Source organism: Mustela nigripes, chromosome X, assembly GCF_022355385.1.
Source record: "Mustela nigripes isolate SB6536 chromosome X, MUSNIG.SB6536, whole genome shotgun sequence".
Lineage (NCBI taxonomy): Eukaryota > Metazoa > Chordata > Mammalia > Carnivora > Mustelidae > Mustela > Mustela nigripes.
The window spans coordinates 98,846,187-98,866,136 of NC_081575.1; the positions used below are offsets into that span (position 1 = coordinate 98,846,187).

At 40.8% G+C, this 19,950-nt stretch overlaps 1 protein-coding gene across 1 annotated transcript; it reads right to left on the reverse strand.

Moving 5' to 3' along the window:
• Window positions 1-17,902: 17,902 nt before the first annotated feature.
• Window positions 17,903-18,931, reverse strand: LOC132007188 (melanoma-associated antigen B4-like). Its single transcript, XM_059385281.1, has one exon. The coding sequence runs from the start codon at window positions 18,929-18,931 to the stop codon at window positions 17,903-17,905; it is 1,029 nt and encodes a 342-aa protein (XP_059241264.1).
• Window positions 18,932-19,950: the final 1,019 nt, after the last annotated feature.

Below are 19,950 nucleotides of genomic sequence, written 5' to 3' on the forward strand. Positions count from 1 at the left end.
AGATGCAGGATCCCAGGGACAGAAATTACACACCAAGAGGAAACACTCAGGGACACCTGGGTAGCTCAGTCGGTTAAGCTGCTGCCTTCGGCTCTGGTCATGATCCCAGGGTCCTGGAATCGAGTCCCTCATCAGGCTCCTTGCTCGGCGGGGAGCCTGCTTCTCTCTCTGCCTCTGTCTGCCTCTCTGCCTGCTTGTGTGCTCACTCCCTCAATATCTCTCTCTGACAAATAAATAAATAAATAAATCTTAAAAAAAAAAAAAAAAAGAGGAAACACTCAGAATCCTGTAAGGAAGGAAAAGTCTTCAATTCACTCCGTCTCAGAGACACCTGCTCTGTGATGAAATCTGCTGCCTGGGAGACATAAGAAGCACAGCTCCACAGAGAAGATAAACAATCATATAACTCAGCAATGGCACTTGTCTCAGTGGGTCCCTAGATCAAATCTCTGCCTGGAAATGGTTTCTCATTCTTTGAATGCTCAGTCAGAGAAATAAAGTGTGTTGCTGTTTCATTAATAATTCTTAAAACATGCCAGAACTCATGTTGACACAGAATACCAAGGTTTTCTGGTAGGGTCCCAGCAGGTAAGTTAGTCTTATATACCCCATCCCACTCTCTTGCACTGAGAAGATAGAAGAAACACTTGGGGAATGACACAGTACACTGTGTAGTTTGGCTAGAGTACAAGGTATTATTTATTAATAATTTTTATTCAATTTTGACTGAACAGTAATTGCACATTGTGCAAAAACTATGAAAACACTAGTTATTGGAGTGAGATCTTCATACGGGAGAGGTGGGCCCACCAGGGATGGCTTTACGGGAAAAGGAGACCTTGGTGGACATCTGGAAGATTCTGCAGAATATGAGATTATGGGAAATAAAGGAGGATATACTAGAACCCCAGTGAACATTCTGAGTGTGATTCGGATTTGGCATTCTACACGCACCATTCGTAAACTTGTAAATTGCTATTACCATGGGAAAGGAGGAGAGTTTTCTGGAGACGCCGAGGAGCTCTTTTAATCCTCATGCAATTTAATAATGTATCGGAGATACTACAACCTATTAGTTCGTTTCCCTGCAACTCCTTATTTGTTGCATCTGCATTTGGACAAAAACAAATATTAACCAAGGTTTGATATTACGTTTATGTAGATTTTGATGCAATACTTGCTAAGTGTAAATAATACAACGTACTGTATCTCATCGTCTTGGAAGTAATACATCCAGTGTGTGAATCCTAGAGAGTGAAAAGTGGTGGAAAAAAACAAACAAACAAAAAAGTAATGCTAAAATCAGTAAAAGAGGAAATGAAATGGTTATATTAATTTCGTAGAAACTTACTTACAAAATGTAATAGCCCATAGAGACCATGTTTACTATTTTGATGTACTGGTAGAAACTGAGTGTGAGGCAAATATTCAGAAAGCAGACTTAGTTCAATGTATTTTTTTTAAATATCTTAAATATTTTTCTCTAAGTTCTTATTTAAATTCCTTAGTTAATATATAGTGTAATATTAGCTCCAGGAGTAGAATTCAGTGATTCATCAGTTGCACAGAACACCCAGTGCTCATTCCGTCATGTGCCCTCCTTAATGCCCATCACCCAGTTAGCACACACCCCCCCCTTCCCTCCAGCAACCCTCAGTTTGTTCCCGGGAGTTTAGAGTCTCTTAGGTTTGCCTCTCTTAAGACACATATACTACCCCTGTTTCGGGGACCTACCTCCCTCTTCATTATGAGAAATGAGGAAAATGAGTAGGTTTCCACGAGTCAGTGTATATGATCAAAATTGTAGCGTTGTACTTGGGAAATTACAATCTTAACTTTGAAAAATATATATGACCTACAACGATGACACCCAAACAAACTTAATTATACTAAAAAATAAAATCAGAGTACACACAAAATAACTATAGCATCTTAGAACTAGGAGAGGGGAAATACTTACACTTCCTCCCTATCCCCATTAACTGTAGGAACTGTTTTGGCAGTATCACTCTCAGATGGCCAGACACCTTCTGCCTGAACAGGTGTAGGATCTCACTGTTTCTCTAAGAAGTCTGTTTTGTACAGCTGTAATTCACTGGCAGCCTTGCCTTCTGCTTAGCCAGAGTTTACCTCCCTGTGACTTATTTTTTGATCTAAGTTTTGCTCTCTGAAGCTTCAAAGGAATAGTTAAATTCAAATCAGTTCAATTAGTAAGTATCATAGAGTAGCTCTGTCAGGGACCGAAGTAGATGCTGGCATACAAAGATGAATATGCCACATTTCTCTACCTCTCTCTTCTGACTTGACAGCTATTCCGATTCCAGAAGACAGATTTTACATACTCCTTGATTCTTCCGTCTCAATCAAAGATCTCCAGGTCTCTGAACCACATTAAGATCCTTTACGCTCCCAGTCACTCAATTTCTACATTTGCATGATTAAATTACTAATCTAAATAAAATTATAATATACCATTATTATAGGGGGCTTTTCCTGCTCTGATATTTTGCTTCTGAGAACAGACCCTCTATATAAGGTTTTCAGGGGAAGTGGGTACCAAAAAGGTGTCTAACGGTCCCTTAGCTGATCTTCCCCTACCCGAAGGATAGAGATGAAGTGAGAGAGGACAGTCAGTGGGGCTCAGGCACCATACATCTCAGATTGCAAAGAACATACACCCTGACGTTCAGGGATGAGACACTCGGCTTTAGCAGTTTTTACCTAACATATTTTGGAGAGAGGAACTAGCCTTTTCAAGTTAATACTTTTAAGAGACATTGAAACTTCTAAATAAGATAAAAAGCCAGGGCTTAACTCCACAGATAAAGTATACTTTTAATTATAACCATCTTCAGAGTAAGTGGGTAAAATTAATTTCATCACTTCAAGATTTCTATGTGAACTTATTGCAGCTGGGAGAATGGCATTCAGTTATCGAAGCACATTATTTCATTTCCAGGGTAGTTTGTATAATACTGTTTGTCGTAAGTGCATGGAGGTTTTGCAAATTTCTCCAGTGTGTAGTTATTTTTCTCTCCTTTAGTATCAGATATACTTAGATGTAGAACAGAATGACTTCCAACCATCAATTACTCTACACTATCATCTCTTTGCAATTGAGTGCTTAATAGAGAGAAAAATCAAGAATAAATATATATTAACTTTCTAAAAGGGTTATGAAATGTGAAGTATAGACAACATTTAAATATCTAACTTCACTAAGCTAATGTTGTTATAGGGAAAACTATCGGTTTATTCATTGTAAAAATGATCATTTCTTAAGCCTCATTATGATTATCACATTTATTTGTAATTTTTCTGTGAAAGTAAATGGATTCTCCTAAAGGCCTCCTTCTTTTCTACATTCTTTTTCGTCTTTGCAATGGATGCAATAAAAGTATCTGTAATGGGCTACACAGCTCCTTTCCCAGGAAGATGAAGTTTTAAATTAATATTTAAATTAAATTACATTCAATTTGTCTCCATCTCATTTTATAACTTTATTACATTCCCTAAACCTGGCTATCTTCCTAATTTGGTGGGTTATCATCAACAGCTAGAAGGTGATACATTGGTTTTTTGATCCTTTATTTCTTGGGCCCAAGATAGAAAAACATAAAATTGTATCCTAAATGTTTATACAGTGTTTAAACTGAGTGAATCCTTTCTTATTGGTTTTATATAGAAAAGCTGTGAGAATTGGAGAGAGCATAACTGGGCACCATTATTTGCAAATGGTAGGCAGTGGCTGGTGGTGACCTTCCAGAGGGCAGATCCCCCAGCAGGAGATTTCCAATTCCCAAACTGACATGAAATTCTAATTTATGTTGCCATCAATAGTCATAGCACAATGGCTGGCTTAAAGAATAATAAAAGTTGCTAAGAACTAAGTCCCCCTTTTAGAATTAAATATGGGGAATAGTGAGGTATTATTTGAGCACACATAATAGGGAAGTATAAGTATTAAATGAGGGTACAGTGTCAGTGTTAAGGGCTTGGCCTGAAAGGCACAAGGTCCAAATCCTAGCCCTGTTACATGCTAGCTGTATCACCTTCAGCAGTTCCCTGAAACCCTATAATCCTTACTTTTCTTTAATCATTAAAATGGAGTTACTAATTTTACTGGTAGTTAAACCTGTTGGGAAAATTAGAAGTGATAAAACATGTTAAGGGCTTAGCATAGGGCCTGATGTACAGTAAGCAGTCAACAAATATTTTCTAATATCATCATTGTTTTTACAAAGAATCCATAGATAAAGACTTGGCATTGAGGTTCACATGGAGTCTAAATTCCAATGTTTAATTTCCCCTAACATGGTCCTATGTGGTCTTTGTTTTCTATCTCATCTCTTACCTCCTTATGTCTATGTGGCTTGCTAATCACTATTTGACGTGGTACTGGTCCTCCATCTATTTTGATGAGAATTCTTTATTTTCTGTCTGTTTATTTATTTTTAAAAGATTTATGCACCTATTTTAGACAGAGTGATTAGAGGGAGGGAGGGAGAGAGAGAGAACCCTCAAGCAGTCCCCCTCCAAGCATGGATTGCAACATGCAATCTGATCCCATGGCCCACAAGATCACCACCTGAGCTGCAATCAAGAGCTGGGTGTTCAACCGACTGAGACACCCAGGTGCCCCTCTGCCTATTTAAATACTGCAGGGTTCAGTTCAACCTTCACCTCTTCCACAGAGCTTTCCCCTAATATGGAATCACAGAATGTTGACAGAAACCCCTGGACTGAGGGATTTCCTGGGATATGGAACTTTCAGTGTTGAAACTGGGACAATCCCAGACAAAATGAGAAAAATCAGTCACTCAAGAGCTAAAGAGACTCTAGAAATTATCTAGATCAATGTTCTCAATTTACTGATCTGGAGACTGCATCTGAGTGACTAAACGAAGTAAGTGAAATAGATAAGTGGTTTCTTGATAGAACTGGAATTGGAAAAGTAGGCTTTCTGATTGCCCATGAATTCTAGTTTCCCCTGAACTCCTATGATAATGACATATGCATACTTCAATTATACATATATAACTGAAATACACTTAACATGCAGTGTTATACTAGTTTTAGGTGTACTAAATAGCCAAAGTAATCTTGAAAAAGAAAAACAAAATGAAGCCGGAGGTATCAAAATTGAGGAAAACTGGACAGTTATATGCAAAAGAATGAACTTGGTCCACTCTCTCACAGCACACACAAATATACACTCGAAATGGCTTATAGACCCAAATGTGAGACCTGAAACCATAAAAGTCCTAGAAGAAAAAATAGGTGGTAATTTCTTTGATATTAGCTGTAGAAACATTTTTCCAGATAGGTCTTCTTAGGCAAAGGGAGCAAAAGCAAAATTAAACTGTTACGACTACACAACTAAAAAAGCTTTTGCACATTGAAGGAAAACATTAATAGAACAAAAAGACAACCTACTGAATGGGAGAAGATCTCTGCAAGTGGTACATCAAATAAGGAGTTAATATCCAAAATATACAAATAACTTACAGATGCCGCCACAAAAAAAAAAAAAAAAAAAAAAAAAGAATCCAATTAAAAATGGGCACAGGACCTGAAGATTCATTTTCCAAGAAAGACATCCAGATGGCCAACAGATAAATGAAAAGATTCTCAACATCACTAATCATCAGGCAAATGCAAATCAAAACCATAATGAGTTATCACCTCACACTTATCAGAAATGGCTAAAAGCAAAAACAAAAAACAAGGAGTGCTGGTGAAGATGTGGAAAGAAGGGAAGCCTTGCGCACTGTTACTGGAAATGCAAACTGGTGTGGCTACAGCAGAAAACAGTTCACGGGTTCCTCAGAAAATTAAAAATAGAATTAAATAGATCTAGTAATTATAGTATGTTTTAAAGGGAAGCATAAGAAAGCATAGAGGCTTTCAAGTAAAAAATGCCTTAGATTGAATACAGGCCCTGCTATTTATAAGTATGTAAACTTGGACAACTGATTAAACCTCTTTGGTTTTGTTATTTTTTTTTAGAGAGGCAGAAGGAAAGAGAGAATCTTAAGTAGGCCTCACACCCAGCATGAAGCCCAACATGGGGCTCGATCTCACCCCTGAGATCATGATCCAAGCTGAAATCAAGAGTGAGATGCTTAGGGCGCCTGGGTGGCTCAATGGGTTAAGCCGCTGCCTTCGGCTCAGGTCATGATCTCAAAGTCCTGGGATCGAGTCCCGCATCGGGCTCTCTGCTCAGTAGGGAGCCTGCTTCCCTCTCTCTCTCTCTCTCTCTCTGCCTGCCTCTCCGTCTACTTGTGATTTCTCTCTGTCAAATAAATACATAAAATCTTTAAAAAAAAATCTCAGTTTTCTTCATCTGTAAAATGGAATAATATTACTACTTGAAAAGTTCTTGTGGAGATTAACTAAAATTGTGTACATGTCTATATTATATATCACAAAATATGTTATATATAAATATATGCATTTATATATTTACATAGAATAGAATACATACATACAATAGAACTTTATGCTTTATTCTTTCTAAAGCTTGTCTGTATACATTTGATGTGAACCTCTGAGCAATACTTTGAAGCAAGCTATTGCCTAGTTTTATGGATGAAAAAAATAGGGTCCCAAGAAGTCAAGTAACTTCTACAGATTCATTTGTAATCAGCATCAAGACACAAATTAGAATCTTCTAATTCATAGTTAAGTGACTTTTAAATTTTATTCTCTCCCTATAGCATACCTTTTTGCCATGTGTATGACTCATGTTTCTACCCCTATGGGGGCAAGGAACTTTGATGGCAGAAACATCCACTGATCATCATCGTGGATGAGTGGGTCTTTGACAGTTTGTTCAGGGCTCTCAACCATAAAGTGCCAGAATAATCTCTGCCCCACTGATCTGTGCAGAGAAACTATGAGGATGCATGGAAAACACAAACATGCATGTGATTTTGTCTTTTCTTTTTTAAAAGATTTTTAAAATTTATTTATTTTTAGAGGGCGGAGGGGCAGAGAAGGAGGGATAAAGAGGGATAAGTAGACTCCCTGCTGAGTGCAGAGCCTGATGTGGGGGCTCTGTCTCAGGACCCGGAGATCATGATCGTAGCTGAAACCAAGAGTCAGACACCCAGCCAACTGAGCCACCCAAGCACCCCTGTTTTTGTCATTTCTTAAATGCCACACAAATATAGGGCATCTCACCAATAACTGGCATTCAATTAATTCTTGCTGATTGAATGATGTATTTTATAGCTAGGCATGGAGAAACGAGAGGGGAGTCAGATTATCACTTTACCTTTGTTTTGGTTTTAAGAAATAAATAATACCTGTCACCTTTCATCTATCCCCTTCTGAAATTTTAAATCTAACCACAGAAAAATTCCCCCATGACCCCAAGTCTTACAAGATAAACATAAAGGAAACAAAGAAAGAGAGACTTCTAATCACTGGACTCAAGCCCTTCACTCTAAGATCAGTCATTTCTTAAGTGTGATGTACTGCCTTGGACAGTTATGTGTGGTTTTATATGTATACATGTTATCTCTCAAGGTAAACTGGAAACTCCCTGAGGACAATGTTTTCTTTATTTCTATCCTTCCTTACCAACCATAGAGCCTTGCAATTTCTTTTTTTTTTTTTAAGATTTTATTTATTTATTTGACAGAGAGAAATCACAAGTAGACGGAGAGGCAGGCAGAGAGAGAGAGAGGGAAGCAGGCTCCCTGCCGAGCAGAGAGTCCGATGCGGGACTCGATCCCAGGACCCTGAGATCATGACCTGAGCCGAAGGCAGCGGCTTAACCCACTGAGCCACCCAGGCACCCGAGCCTTGCAATTTCTAAGGAACCAATTTTATTATTGTTGTTGATTGTTTTCTACTTGCTAATTTCTCACAGGGAAGTTGAACTAGACTCTGCTTGTGTTTCGAGTCTCAATGCCCAGGAAGTTGCTTTCTGTCTTTTTGCCTCTCCTTTCTCCAAATGTCCCACATGTTCATTGGGTCTAGCATACACACACTGTGCTCTAAGGGCAGTACCATCTACCTCTGGCCCTGTGCTTGCCCTCCCCCTTGGGGGAATGGCAAGAGGGGGATAGAGATCTATTTGAATTGTATCAGGGTAGGGCAAGAAGCTGCTCAGATGCTTCCTGAATCTTGCCACATATGCAGACACCTATTTTCCTCATGCCTAAGGCTAACTTTTCTTGTTAGAGTGAAACTTCTCCTTTTTAATAAGCAGTGGATGCTGTTTGCACTTAACTTATCTCTGAGAACTTCACCTGGACAGAAATGTGCTCATGTCACTTGTGAGGCTGATGATTTGTCCAATAATGTGTGCATGTAGTTTTCCACTCTGTCTGAGAAAAGTCACAGAGGATTTTTCAGCTGCAGCCTGGTTATGGGTACCTGGCAATGCCCAGAGGCATCACTGATGAAAGAAAACTTGTCTTTATGTGCTTTTGGTAACCACATTCAAATCTAGAATTTCACATCTTGGAACTTCAAGTTCATCGTCAATGAAACAATGAGAGAGTTAGCTGTTATTCCTCCTTGAGACGGTTTCTTTTTTATGAGAGTCAGATACAGTGATGTGTGACAAAACCCTAGAATAACAAAGAACACACCCTCCACCTTGGATGACAAATCAGATTAGATCTGGAAAGAACTGACTAAAATACCTCCCTCTCTAAGGTTGCCCTTCAATCCTTGGTGCTTGGGGGCATGAAGCAGAGTCAGATGGGAAAGATACAGTATTTCCAGTTTTGAATATCTCTTGTCCACAAGATACAGCATCTGTCTGAGTAATGATTTTCTATACAATCCCAGGAGCAATCCTGCACGTTATAGTCAGATCCACTTCATTACCCAGTTATTTTGTAACTTTCCAGGCTGTTAGTCAAATCACCCTGATGCCTAGCAAGTTTCTGATTAATCTGGATTTCACTAATTACCCTGTAGCCACATGGATTGAACTAAAGGCTTTACATGGTTTTTTGCTGTAAGTTTCAAATCAGTTTTCTAAAGTCTGTTGCAACAGTACTACAATTGCTTCCTCCATAATGAGTGTTTCTGTAGGAAGGACAACTGGGAACTGGATTTTAATTGTTCCTCATCTCATCTTTCTTTTAGGGAAAACTTTTTTTTCATGCAGGGAATCAGAGGTGTGTTTAAAAAAAAAAAAGATACTTGAAAAAGGTAAGGAATCAAGCATGTGTTGTTGCTCCAGTGACATGACTGGGGAGAAATAAGTTGCTGGTAGATTGGATCCACCAGAATAAACTAAAGGTCCAGGGTCAAGCCCCAAACCCAGTTCCAAACCTACAGACCTCCGATGACTATCTTCCAAGAAGCAATACTGCCACCTGGCTGTGTAAGATCAAGAAACGACACTGATGCTTGCTTTCCTTTTCTAACCAAATCCTTCAAAAGTCAATCTACTCCCAAATTTCAGGATTCTCTAAGTAGATTACTGGAATTCTGAAGATTCCTATAATACCCTCAACAAAACAGAGTGCTATGGCACAAAATAGGAATGGGATAATTGGAAAATATCTCAAGGACCATCTAAACCACCATTGAAAATTTATGCAAAAGAAGCTCAAAATTGCGTCATAAAAGTGGTGCTGTAATATAGGTCATAAAGCTTGAAGAAGAAAGCACTGGAAAGGATGCATGAAAGCAGATCCAGGGAGATCAGTAGTTAGAAGACAAAGAAATCAAAGATGGATGAGGGTGAGTAACTTTAGTGAAATGGAAGAGAATATGGAAGGCTGTAACTAATATTTAATATAGAATTAACGGGGCTTGATTCTTAGTTATAGTTTGGAAAGGGATGAAGAGGAACAATGCCTAGTTTTCTGATGTTAGCAACAGGGTAGGTAGTAGGAACATTTACTGAAATGAGGCCTGAAGGCCCCAGGTTTCAGGAAGAGCCCATAAGTTCTTTTTGACATATTGGGTTTTAAGTGCCCGGAGTGTGTATGGTAGTGTATTAGTCAGGGTTCTTGAAGAAACAAGAACCAATAGGAGGGATATATATACAGTAGGGCAAGCCAGTAGAATGTATATATTTCTGTTCCTGGCCAGTCAGAAATCCACAGAGCAAGCCAGTGGGCTAGAAATTCAGATGTTACAGTCTTGAGTTTGCAATCTTCAGAGCAGGGCAGGCAGACTGGAAACTGAGAAAGGGTTTTTGTGGTCTAATCTCAAAGCCAAATTCATCTGGGAGACCACAGTCTTTGCACTTGGGACCCTCAACTGATTGGATGAGGCCCAAACACACTATAGATGGTAATCTGCTTCACTTAGAGCCTGTGGATTTAAATACTAGTTATAGCTAAAAAATACCTTCAAGGGGTGCCTGGGTGAATCAGTCGGTTAAGCAGCTGCCTTCAGCTCAGGTCATGATCTCAGGGTCCTGGGATCAAGCCCCACACTGGGCTCCCTTTTTGGCAGGAAGCCTGCTTCTCCCTCTCCCTCTGCCTGTCGCTCTGCCTACCTCTTCTAGCTCTCTGTCAAATAAATAAGTAAAATCTTTTAAAAAAAATTAAAAATTACCATCACAGTGACATCTAGATCGATGTTTGACCAAACAACTGGACACCATAGTCTAGCCAAGATGGCATATACAGTTAAGGAATAGGAATGATAGGGGGGAATCTAGACTTGGAGACCTGGCCCTACCACCGTCTGGGACAAAGATTATAGGAGGAGGTGGAGGAGTTTTGGGAGAAAACAATGAGTTTAGGTTTTGGCACACTGAATTTGAGGTATCTATGAACCAATCATAGACCTATGTGTAAAGTTTTGTGGGTAGGTCAGAGCTTGGGATAATAGATATGGAAGTTAGCATATCACATAGCTGGCAGTTAGAATTGACAGAGTAAATGAAATTACCTGGGGACAGTTATGGAAAGAAAAAATAGTGGACTGGAAATGGTAACTTGAGGAACACCAATGTGTAAAGGGTGATGTGGAGAGGAAGTCCATGGAGAAGATGGAGGAAAAAAAGTCTGAGAGGTAGAAAAAGAACCAGGATGGGGTGGTGTCTTGAAAGCTCTAGTGGAGATAATGCTATGCTCACCAAATCCAATTCCATATTTCTCCTTAAGCACATGGAATGCTCAATTTTTCAGACCCCCTTGAGGCTAATCAAGGACACATGACTAGTTTTAGGTGATGGAATAGGAACAGAAGTAATAGGTTTCCTGAATCAGAGAAAAGCCCCTTAGAGAATTTCTGACCACTCTCCCCTGCCTCAGGGAGTAGGCAAGTCCCAGAACAAACCTTAATTGGCTTCTCTCCCCCATACCCACCGAACATGTAGTGTCCTCGAAAAATAATACCTCTGTTGTATCACACTGAGATTTCAGGATTAGTTGGACCCTCTAACATAGCCTAGCCTATCATGACTACTACAAAAGCCAAGGCAGTAGCACATTTGGCAGAGGAGAGAACAGTCACAACAGTGTCATCCACTCTGTTCTAGAGTTCCAGAAAAGAGAACTTTCCACAGATTTCCAGATGTGGAATTATTGAGCCAGTAAGTCCAAACAATTTAGGGGGTTACAGTTATAACAGTCTGACAGAGATTCTGCAATGCCTTTTGGATTTGGCTAACAAATGTGTTTTTCAGATTAATAAAGTCAGTGGAGTTAACTTGAACTGGAAATTGACATCACAACACACGCATACACAATAACAATATATTATACTCGTAGTTTGACTTGAAATCTTGAGATGATGATACAAATCATGACTAGGTTGTCTTTGCCTGAGTTTTCCATTTGTTTTGCAAGAAGAGAAATCTTAATACTTTTCCCTATGTGCAAGAGATCTCAATTTCTAAACAACTTTTATCCTATGTATTGAGTTCTAAAGTTGATTGTTTAGAATTCTGGCTGCCCTTTCCTGACTAGAAAGAAATAACAAAGGATGATTTGTTTCCTAGGCCAGATCCTACAGCCTATTTAACCTACAATATGGCTAGGCAAAAAATACATATTATTTCAGGACATAAATACGGCTTACCTTATTTATTCTAACCAAGGAGAAACAAACTAAATGTCATTTTACATAAGGCACAATGGTAAAGTAGGAAGCTCTTCCAGGTATATATGCATTTGATTTGAAAAAGAAGAATGCCAAATTCCAAAAGTACATTGATGCATAATAATGGAAGTCCAACTAACTCAAATATACACATCTAATCATAGATGCCAAATATTTGTATAAATAAAAATGAAACATCTTATGAGGCTAATAATTAAAATGTTCCAGCTTGGGGCTCCTGGGTGGCTCAGTGGGTTAAAGCCTCTGCCTTCGGCTCAGGCCATGATCCCAGGGTCCTGGGATCGAGTCCCGCATCAGGCTCTTTGCTCAGTAGGGAGCCTGCTTCCTCCTCTCTCTCTCTCTCTGCCTGCCTCTCTGCCTACTTGTGATCTCTGTCAAATAAGTAAATAAAATTTTAAAAAATAAATAAAATACCTGAGAGTTTTGAAGGGGCGGGGGTGGGAGGTTGGGGGAACCAGGTGGCGGGTATTGGGGAGGGCACGTATTTCATGGATCACTGGGTGTGGTGCAAAAACAATGAATTCTGTTATGCTGAAAAGAAATAAAAAATAAATGAGTGAATGAATGAATGAATGAAATGTTCCAACTTGGAAAAATTAAGTTTAAAAATCACTCAAAATATAATATATCCATGAAAACGAGGCTCTGAGTATGTAGCACTCCAATGTGTTCCGGTCCTTCTTCCATATCACTCTCAGAAGAGATCACCAAAACCTTCTCAGATTTATATTTAAAAAAACTGCATTCAGAAGTATCCTTGGGTACTAAATTCTCCTTAAGTCTTACTTAGTCCAAGATGCAGTGAAAGCCAAGTTCCTCAATTCTTCTTAACTATTTACTAATGACAGAAAAATATCTATCTATTGAATGCACCTCATTTATCTTTTTTTTTAAAAGATTTTATTTGCTTATTTGAGAGAGAGAGAATGAGCTGGGGGAGAGGGGCAGAGGGAAAGAGAGAAGCAGCCTCTCCACTGAGCAGGGAGCCCAGTGCAGGACTCAGTCGCAGGACCCTGAGATCCTGACCTGAGGCAAAGGCAGATACTTAACCGACTGAGCCACCCAGGCACCACTTTACCTCATTTATCCTATACAATGGGGAATGAAATACTAAGGTTAAGAAATTTTTCTGATAACCACAGCTAATACATAAACATTATGTCATTATTTTTATTGACAGTATTAATGAGAATACTTGTATAGTGTTTTAGGGACTCCAGATGTGACAGATACTTCTCAGGGGTTATACTCCTACATGTTGGTTTTTAAGTGTTAAGGTTATCCATAGGGTTCATATTCTCACTGTAGTAAAAGTTAACTCCTCAACATACAAAATGAAAACTCAGCAACATGCTTTGATAATAAAATAATAGTTTATATATATATATAGATATATATATCTATATATATATATATAATGTTTATGAATTTATGGGCTCTGTTCTGAATGCCTTACATAAAATCCTCAAAATAGTGAGATGCGGGGCGCCTGGGTGGCTCAGTGGGTTAAGCCGCTGCCTTCGGCTCAGGTCATGATCTCAGGGTCCTGGGATCGAGTCCCGCATCAGGCTCTCTGCTCAGCAGGGAGCCTGCTTCCCTCTCTCTCTCTCTGCCTGCCTCTCCATCTACTTGTGATTTCTCTCTGTCAAATAAATAAATAAAATCTTAAAAAAAAATAGTGAGATGCAATTATCATCCCAATTTTACAGGTAGGAAAACCAGCACAGAGTGGTTAAGTAATTTATCTAAGATCACACAGCTAGTAAATGGTAGAGCTAGGCTTCAAACACCAGCTATCTAGTTCTAAAACCCCATGCTCCTACATACTGCATATTGCCTTTCTAGATGGTATGAGATAAATATGCTCCATGAACTATGCAGGAAGCCATGAACTACTGGGACTTTATCCTCTGATATAAATTTTCTCTTTGTTAATCTGCCATCTTAAGAGAGAACTGTCTATGAGTAATGCAACTTTTTTGGTATTTTATAGGTGAAATTGTCATTTAACTCTTACTTCATAAATTATTTTTCCCATTTTAAAGGTTTCCCTAACATCTATAATTAGAATTTCTTGTGCCTTTTTAAAGTTTTTCTTAACCTTTTATAGTATTTTTAAGAATAATATGTGCTACGTATAGAAAATATAGAAAACAAAGAAGGTAAAAAAAAATTCAAATATGAATGGCTTGTAACCACTGCTAACCTTACAGGTGCTGATTAGTAATCTTCTTGTGCCTGATGAGCAACTGCAAAACTCAGCATCTTAACACATCAGCCCTTTGCTCCCGTAGATCTACTGGCTAAGATGGTTTTGCTTCACGCTGTCAGTTGCCAGGACCAGAGAAAGGAATGGCTGGGACTTTTTCTAATAGTGATATAGCAGTTTTAGAAAGTGAGGCAGGTCTTATATGAGGTGTCATGGAAAGATCCTGTATTTACTTAAATTATAAGTGTAAGTTATAACAATATGCATATTGTATGTGCAATATGCATATTGCATGCATATGTAAGTGTAACAATATGCATATTGTTACCTATGTGTGCCTAAAACTCTATATTTTTACAGTACATCTATACACGAGAAAGTCTCAAATCAGCTTTAAAATGACACACAGCAGACTGTTCATTGTGGTTACTTTTGAAAATGGGGTTGAAATTTGGAGAAATGTTATGGGGGAGGGGGCAGACTATGATTGACCTGTGTTAGAACTTTGTATAACAAGAATATATACACTACTAATAGCTTTGTGTAATGACGAAGTTTGGTCTCATGACAAATGTTTAAATGAGCCTAACAAAAGAAAAAACAGTTGTGTTTTACTCAGATAAAGCTACTGCTACTTGACAAAACAGAGAAAACCTGAAAATTGAGTGACTTAACGCAAGAACTTTCTTCCGTACATAAAACCTGATGGAGGTTGGCAGAGACTCACTGCTGTCAGGTGACCAGGGATCCAGGCTGTCTCCATCATCACATGGGCTCCCCATGTTTGCCGCTGAATAGAAGAGAGAGCATGGAAGTGGCATACTGGCTGTCTTGTGCCTTGGCCTGGAGGGGACAAACATGCTTCTACTCATACATCCATGGGAGGGGTTAGTCAAATGACCCTTCTTAACTATTAGTGGACTGGGAATGGAATCACTCCTACCAAATTGTAGGTGCTCAATTAAGAGCACCCTGTAAATCTTCCCTATAAATCTTAGCAGGGAGGGCGCACCCCTTGTCCCTCAATAGCATCCTTTGGCATAGCCATTTATAATAACCTATAAAATCTCAGTAGGCTGAGAATTTTCTCCTACCTTTTGATGCATGATCAAAATCATGACTAACCACCATATGACTCGTGACTGAGCTTGTTTGAACACTGGAACAGGTGCCATTAAGCATACTGTGAAAACAGCATTTCCCTGAGACAGATACAGACAAGATTCCCTGGAAGAATGGTGAATTCTTTTTCCTTCTTATTGAAAGCCAGCATGTCTGCTAAGGACTCCAAGATGGGTTTTAAAAATTCACCCTCAGTAAACATTTACTTACACAGTGATTTCCTCGGTCCTTCCTCATCTACCACCTAGGAGGGAGGTTTTGGTTCTTGACCGCTTAGTTAACCTTACTCATCCGTGTGTGGATTCCATGGCCACATTCAAGTAAGATACTCCATCAAAACCCTACTGCAAATATCAGGTTGTTTCCTAAAAAAGTCCTCTCCAGCCTCAGAGTTCTAAACAAAGGCCCTGTAGATTTCATGCCGAATCAGAGTTTACATAATAGCTGATTTGGCAAATCACACACACACATACACTTGAGTGAAGTGGAAGCACATAGGGGAGATAAGGAGGTGTCTAAATCTCACTGTCAGCATCAGTTGCAGTCAGAGAGGCCAGGGGGAGAGATGGAAGCTGTAGGGAGTTGGAATGCTCTGAGTCAGGGGAGGCCGAGGGACAGCAGCTGTCTCTTCCACCAGAAGCAGGTGAAGCTTCCAGAGGAGGACAACAGAGGAGAGCTGGCCAGCAGGTCAGATCCTAGTTTGGACACAAAGGCCCAGCGGGGAAGTCCCAGTGGAGGGAGCTGTCATGCAGGAAAGTGCCGGGACTGGGGACTCCACACAAGTGCTGAGACCAGGGCAGAGCCAGCTCTCAAGGGACCCTGGGGTGAGGGGCAGGAGGATCCTAGGAAAATGAACCCCATGAACCCCCAAATTGTGTTTGATTTTCATTTGCACCTTCCTTCTTTAAACCTGCTTTTAGTACTTCGCCACAGGGTCCTTCTTTCATTGCCTCAAAGCCATCCTGGAATAGTGAGAAGAGAAAGGAATTGAGAGACAAAAGGTTGGCCTCAGGCTGCGAGGAGTGCTACAGCGTGGGCGCCAGAGGAATCAGACCGGGCTTTACCCCTGGTTCTGCCACTCCACCAACTTACGTGAACTTGAGAATATTTCAAGTTCTTCATCTGCCAAGTAGGTTGGAGAAGACTGTCCTGTAGGACTGTTGGAACATATATAATGTATGTGAAGCACCTGGCACAGTGATTGGCAAATATTGGGTCTTTAATAAATGACAGTTATTATTATGCTTTTTTTCACACCAGAAGAAACTACCCTCATCTTTGGGAATTTTTTTTAACCCAGGAGATGTCAGAGACTGCAGTGCTACCTTCTTGAATGGCAGCTATGCCACTGAGAAGAACCCCCAAGTGTACTGCTTCAGATAATTTATACATCACTGTTCTCACTTGCTCCTCTTCCTCATTGCTTTTTAAAAAAAAAAAAAAGATTTTATTTACTTATTTGACAGAGAGAGATCACAAGTTGGCAGAGAGGCAGGCAGAGAGAGAGGAGGAAGCAGGCTTCCCGCTGAAGGGCTCTATCCCAGGATCCCGGGACCACAACCTGAGCCAAAGCAGAGGCCCTAACCCACTGAGCCACCCAGGCGCCCCCTCGTTGCTTTTTTTTTCAAATTTGTCTTACATGTTGGAGTTCATCACACCATCATTCTTATATAAAAACTGCTCTTACACTCTAAAAATCTACATGCAGGGTCTTCTTTATCCCTAGCATCATCACTACTAACATACAACGTTCCAAAGATCAGATCCTCAATTAATGATAAAAATAAATGGAGCATGGAGCAAAGAATGTAATTTATTACTATTTAATTTTTTCTGCATTCCTGAATACGTTAAGGACATTCAGGTATATATCCTTGAATTTTACAAAGAGAAAGAGAAAAGTGACTAGAACAAACCAATATTTAACTACATTTTTCTTTGTTTCTATTTTAAAACTACAGCTATATTTTTGCTAGTTCTTTCATATTTGCAAGAAAAATCCCCATTACAAGCCATATTATCTTGTTCTGGAACCCAGAGAAGCAGCAAGGATTTTAAAGTTTTATTACACAACACCAAAACTCTTACTCTTAAGAAAATCCCCATTCCAAAGCCATATTGTGTTATTCTGGAATCCAAAGGAGAGGCAAAGATTCTCAAGCTTTATTACACAACACCAAAACTCTAACTCTTAAGAAAAATCTCCATTCCAAAGCCGTATTATGTTGTTGTGGAACCCGAAGAAGATGTAAGGATTTTCTAGCTTCATTATACAACACCAAAACTCTTACTCTTAAATCTGATAAACAGCAATGTGTGATCTATGTCATTTATAAACTTGGATTCTAAATCTAAATAAACATTCTTCCTGAAAGGAACATTTGTAAGCTACCAATATACGACAGAAAAACAAAGAAGATATATATTATGGCCTCTCCAACCCCACCTTAGCCTCTCACTACTTAAAAGCTGGCAGCTCTCAACAACTACAAAGCAAAGAATCTGCCTCAGCCCTCTCTAGGGAGGAGAGGAGAGGCTGGACTTGACCTGGGAACGTGCATCGGCCTGGGTAGGAGAGGCAGCCGCAGCTGTGGCTCTGGCTCGGGCCCGCTCTTCCTCATCTCGCAGAGCCTCTTCGTAATGGAATGGGAAGGCGCTGGGGACTGTATCATGAACCTTGGCCAAACACTCCAGGACTCTCATCTTGCTGGTCTCAGCGTGGGCTCTCGGGCCCCACAGGAACTCGAAGCGTGGAGGATCACTACCGGGTGCCTGGCGGTACTCCAGATACTTTTCCTGCACCAGATCTTGGGTGATGAGCTTCCTGGGGTCCCCAAAGACCGAATGCTTCCTGCCATCATAGATGCCCAAAATATTCAGGAATTCCCAGATATCCTTCTCAGAGGCTCGGTTGCCACTCAAGAAGATCACACTCAAAAGAGGCATGAGAAGCCCATTCTTAGGAAAGCCCCAGGCACTGCTCTCACTGCCATCAGCGGTGAGGTCTAGGCTGCTGACCAGGATATAGGAGTGACCGCTGGGCTTGACTTCCTTTAATTCCAGGCCAAAGACCAGCTCCATGTGCTCAGAGGCTTTCCTGAGGATCTCGGGAAAGTGCTCCTTGTACCTTCTGTGGATGATCTTCAGCATGTCTGACTTCAAAATGGGTGCCCCCATTGTATACTTTTCTAGCAGGAACTGCATCAACACCCCCACCTTCCTGGTTAGAAGATCTTTGTGAGCACTCTCAGGGGAAGTTGAGGCCTGAGAGGAATTTTTCGTTTTCTCAGCTTGGCTCTTGGCATCTACATTAGACCTTGGGCGTGAAACACCTGCAGTAGGAGAGCTAGTGGCTGGGGATCCCCGAGGCTCCTGGGAAGTGTCAGCAGCAGGGGGACTCGCGAGAGTATCCCCAGAAACAGGAGAGTCAGAGGACTCTTCAACATTTGCTGCAGTGGCCTGAGGACCCTCAAGGCTCTGGGGCTCACCTCGGGCCTGGCGGCGTTTCTCACGAGCACGGAGCTTACTCTTCTGGCCCCGAGGCATGACTGGGTCAGGGACAGCAGGCACAAGAGTGAGCTGGAAGGCAGGAGATGCTGGTATCTGGAGCAGAGAAGATGAGAGTGTGAGCGCCTCAGCAGGGAGAGAACACCTTGGCTTTTAAGGAGCCACCTTTGCAGATTTCCATGAGAGCACAGTTCTAGGACCCCAAAATGCTGTTGCTCTTGTTCAGCCAGGTGTCCTGAGAACCCAGTGGAGGAAGACACAGTAATCCTAGGACTCCCAGGACTAACAGAGGGGTTGGCATCATGGGCTACTCTTCCTTTTTATTTTTTTAAAAAGTTTATTATTTGAGAGAGAGGGAGAGCAGAGTGAGAACACGAGTTGGGGGGAAAGGCAGAGAGAGAAGGAGAAGCAGACTCTCCACTCAGCAGGAAATCTGATTTGGGGCTCAATCCCAGAACGCTGGGATCACGACCTAAGTAGAAGGTAGACACTTAACTGACTGAGCCCCCAGGTGCCTTCGGCTACTCTTTCAATTGGGTATTGAGTGGTCTCCCATTTCCTTACTCAAGATCTTCACCTTGACTCCAAACCCTTCCTGGGGCTCTGCCCTCTGCTGATCTGAGACCACGATGACCCTTAGACAAAGATGCTCACATTTCTAAGGCCTGAGTTAACAGCTAGAGTGGCTGACAGGGGCTTATGCCTGCTAACAGCAGGGGTGAGACCCTTCAACCCCACTGTTCTGGAGGCAGTGGCTCCCTCAGACCTCATTCAGGGCTTTGAACTTGATTCCAGGTAGAATTCGGTATTCCTCCAGTTACCTGAATCTACAAGCCTTAAAGCAAAGGTTTCACCTCCCAGAGTACTAGAAAAGAAGTCACTGTGCTGCACATCTGGGTACCTCACTGGAGGACTCCCTGATACGAGAGCCAGGTACTGCTCTGCACAGCTCCCTATTTTAAGGAGAGGGACCCTTATCAGCACTGAAAGTTCTACCTTTACTGTGGGGTCAGAACTTCTCGCTCGATCCATGGGGCTGCCTCCTTTAGATATAGGCC

Coding starts and splice junctions, on each gene's coding strand:
- LOC132007188 (XM_059385281.1), bottom strand. CDS start 18,931: ATGCCTCGGGGCCAGAAGAGTAAGCTCCGTGCTCGTGAGAAACGCCGC.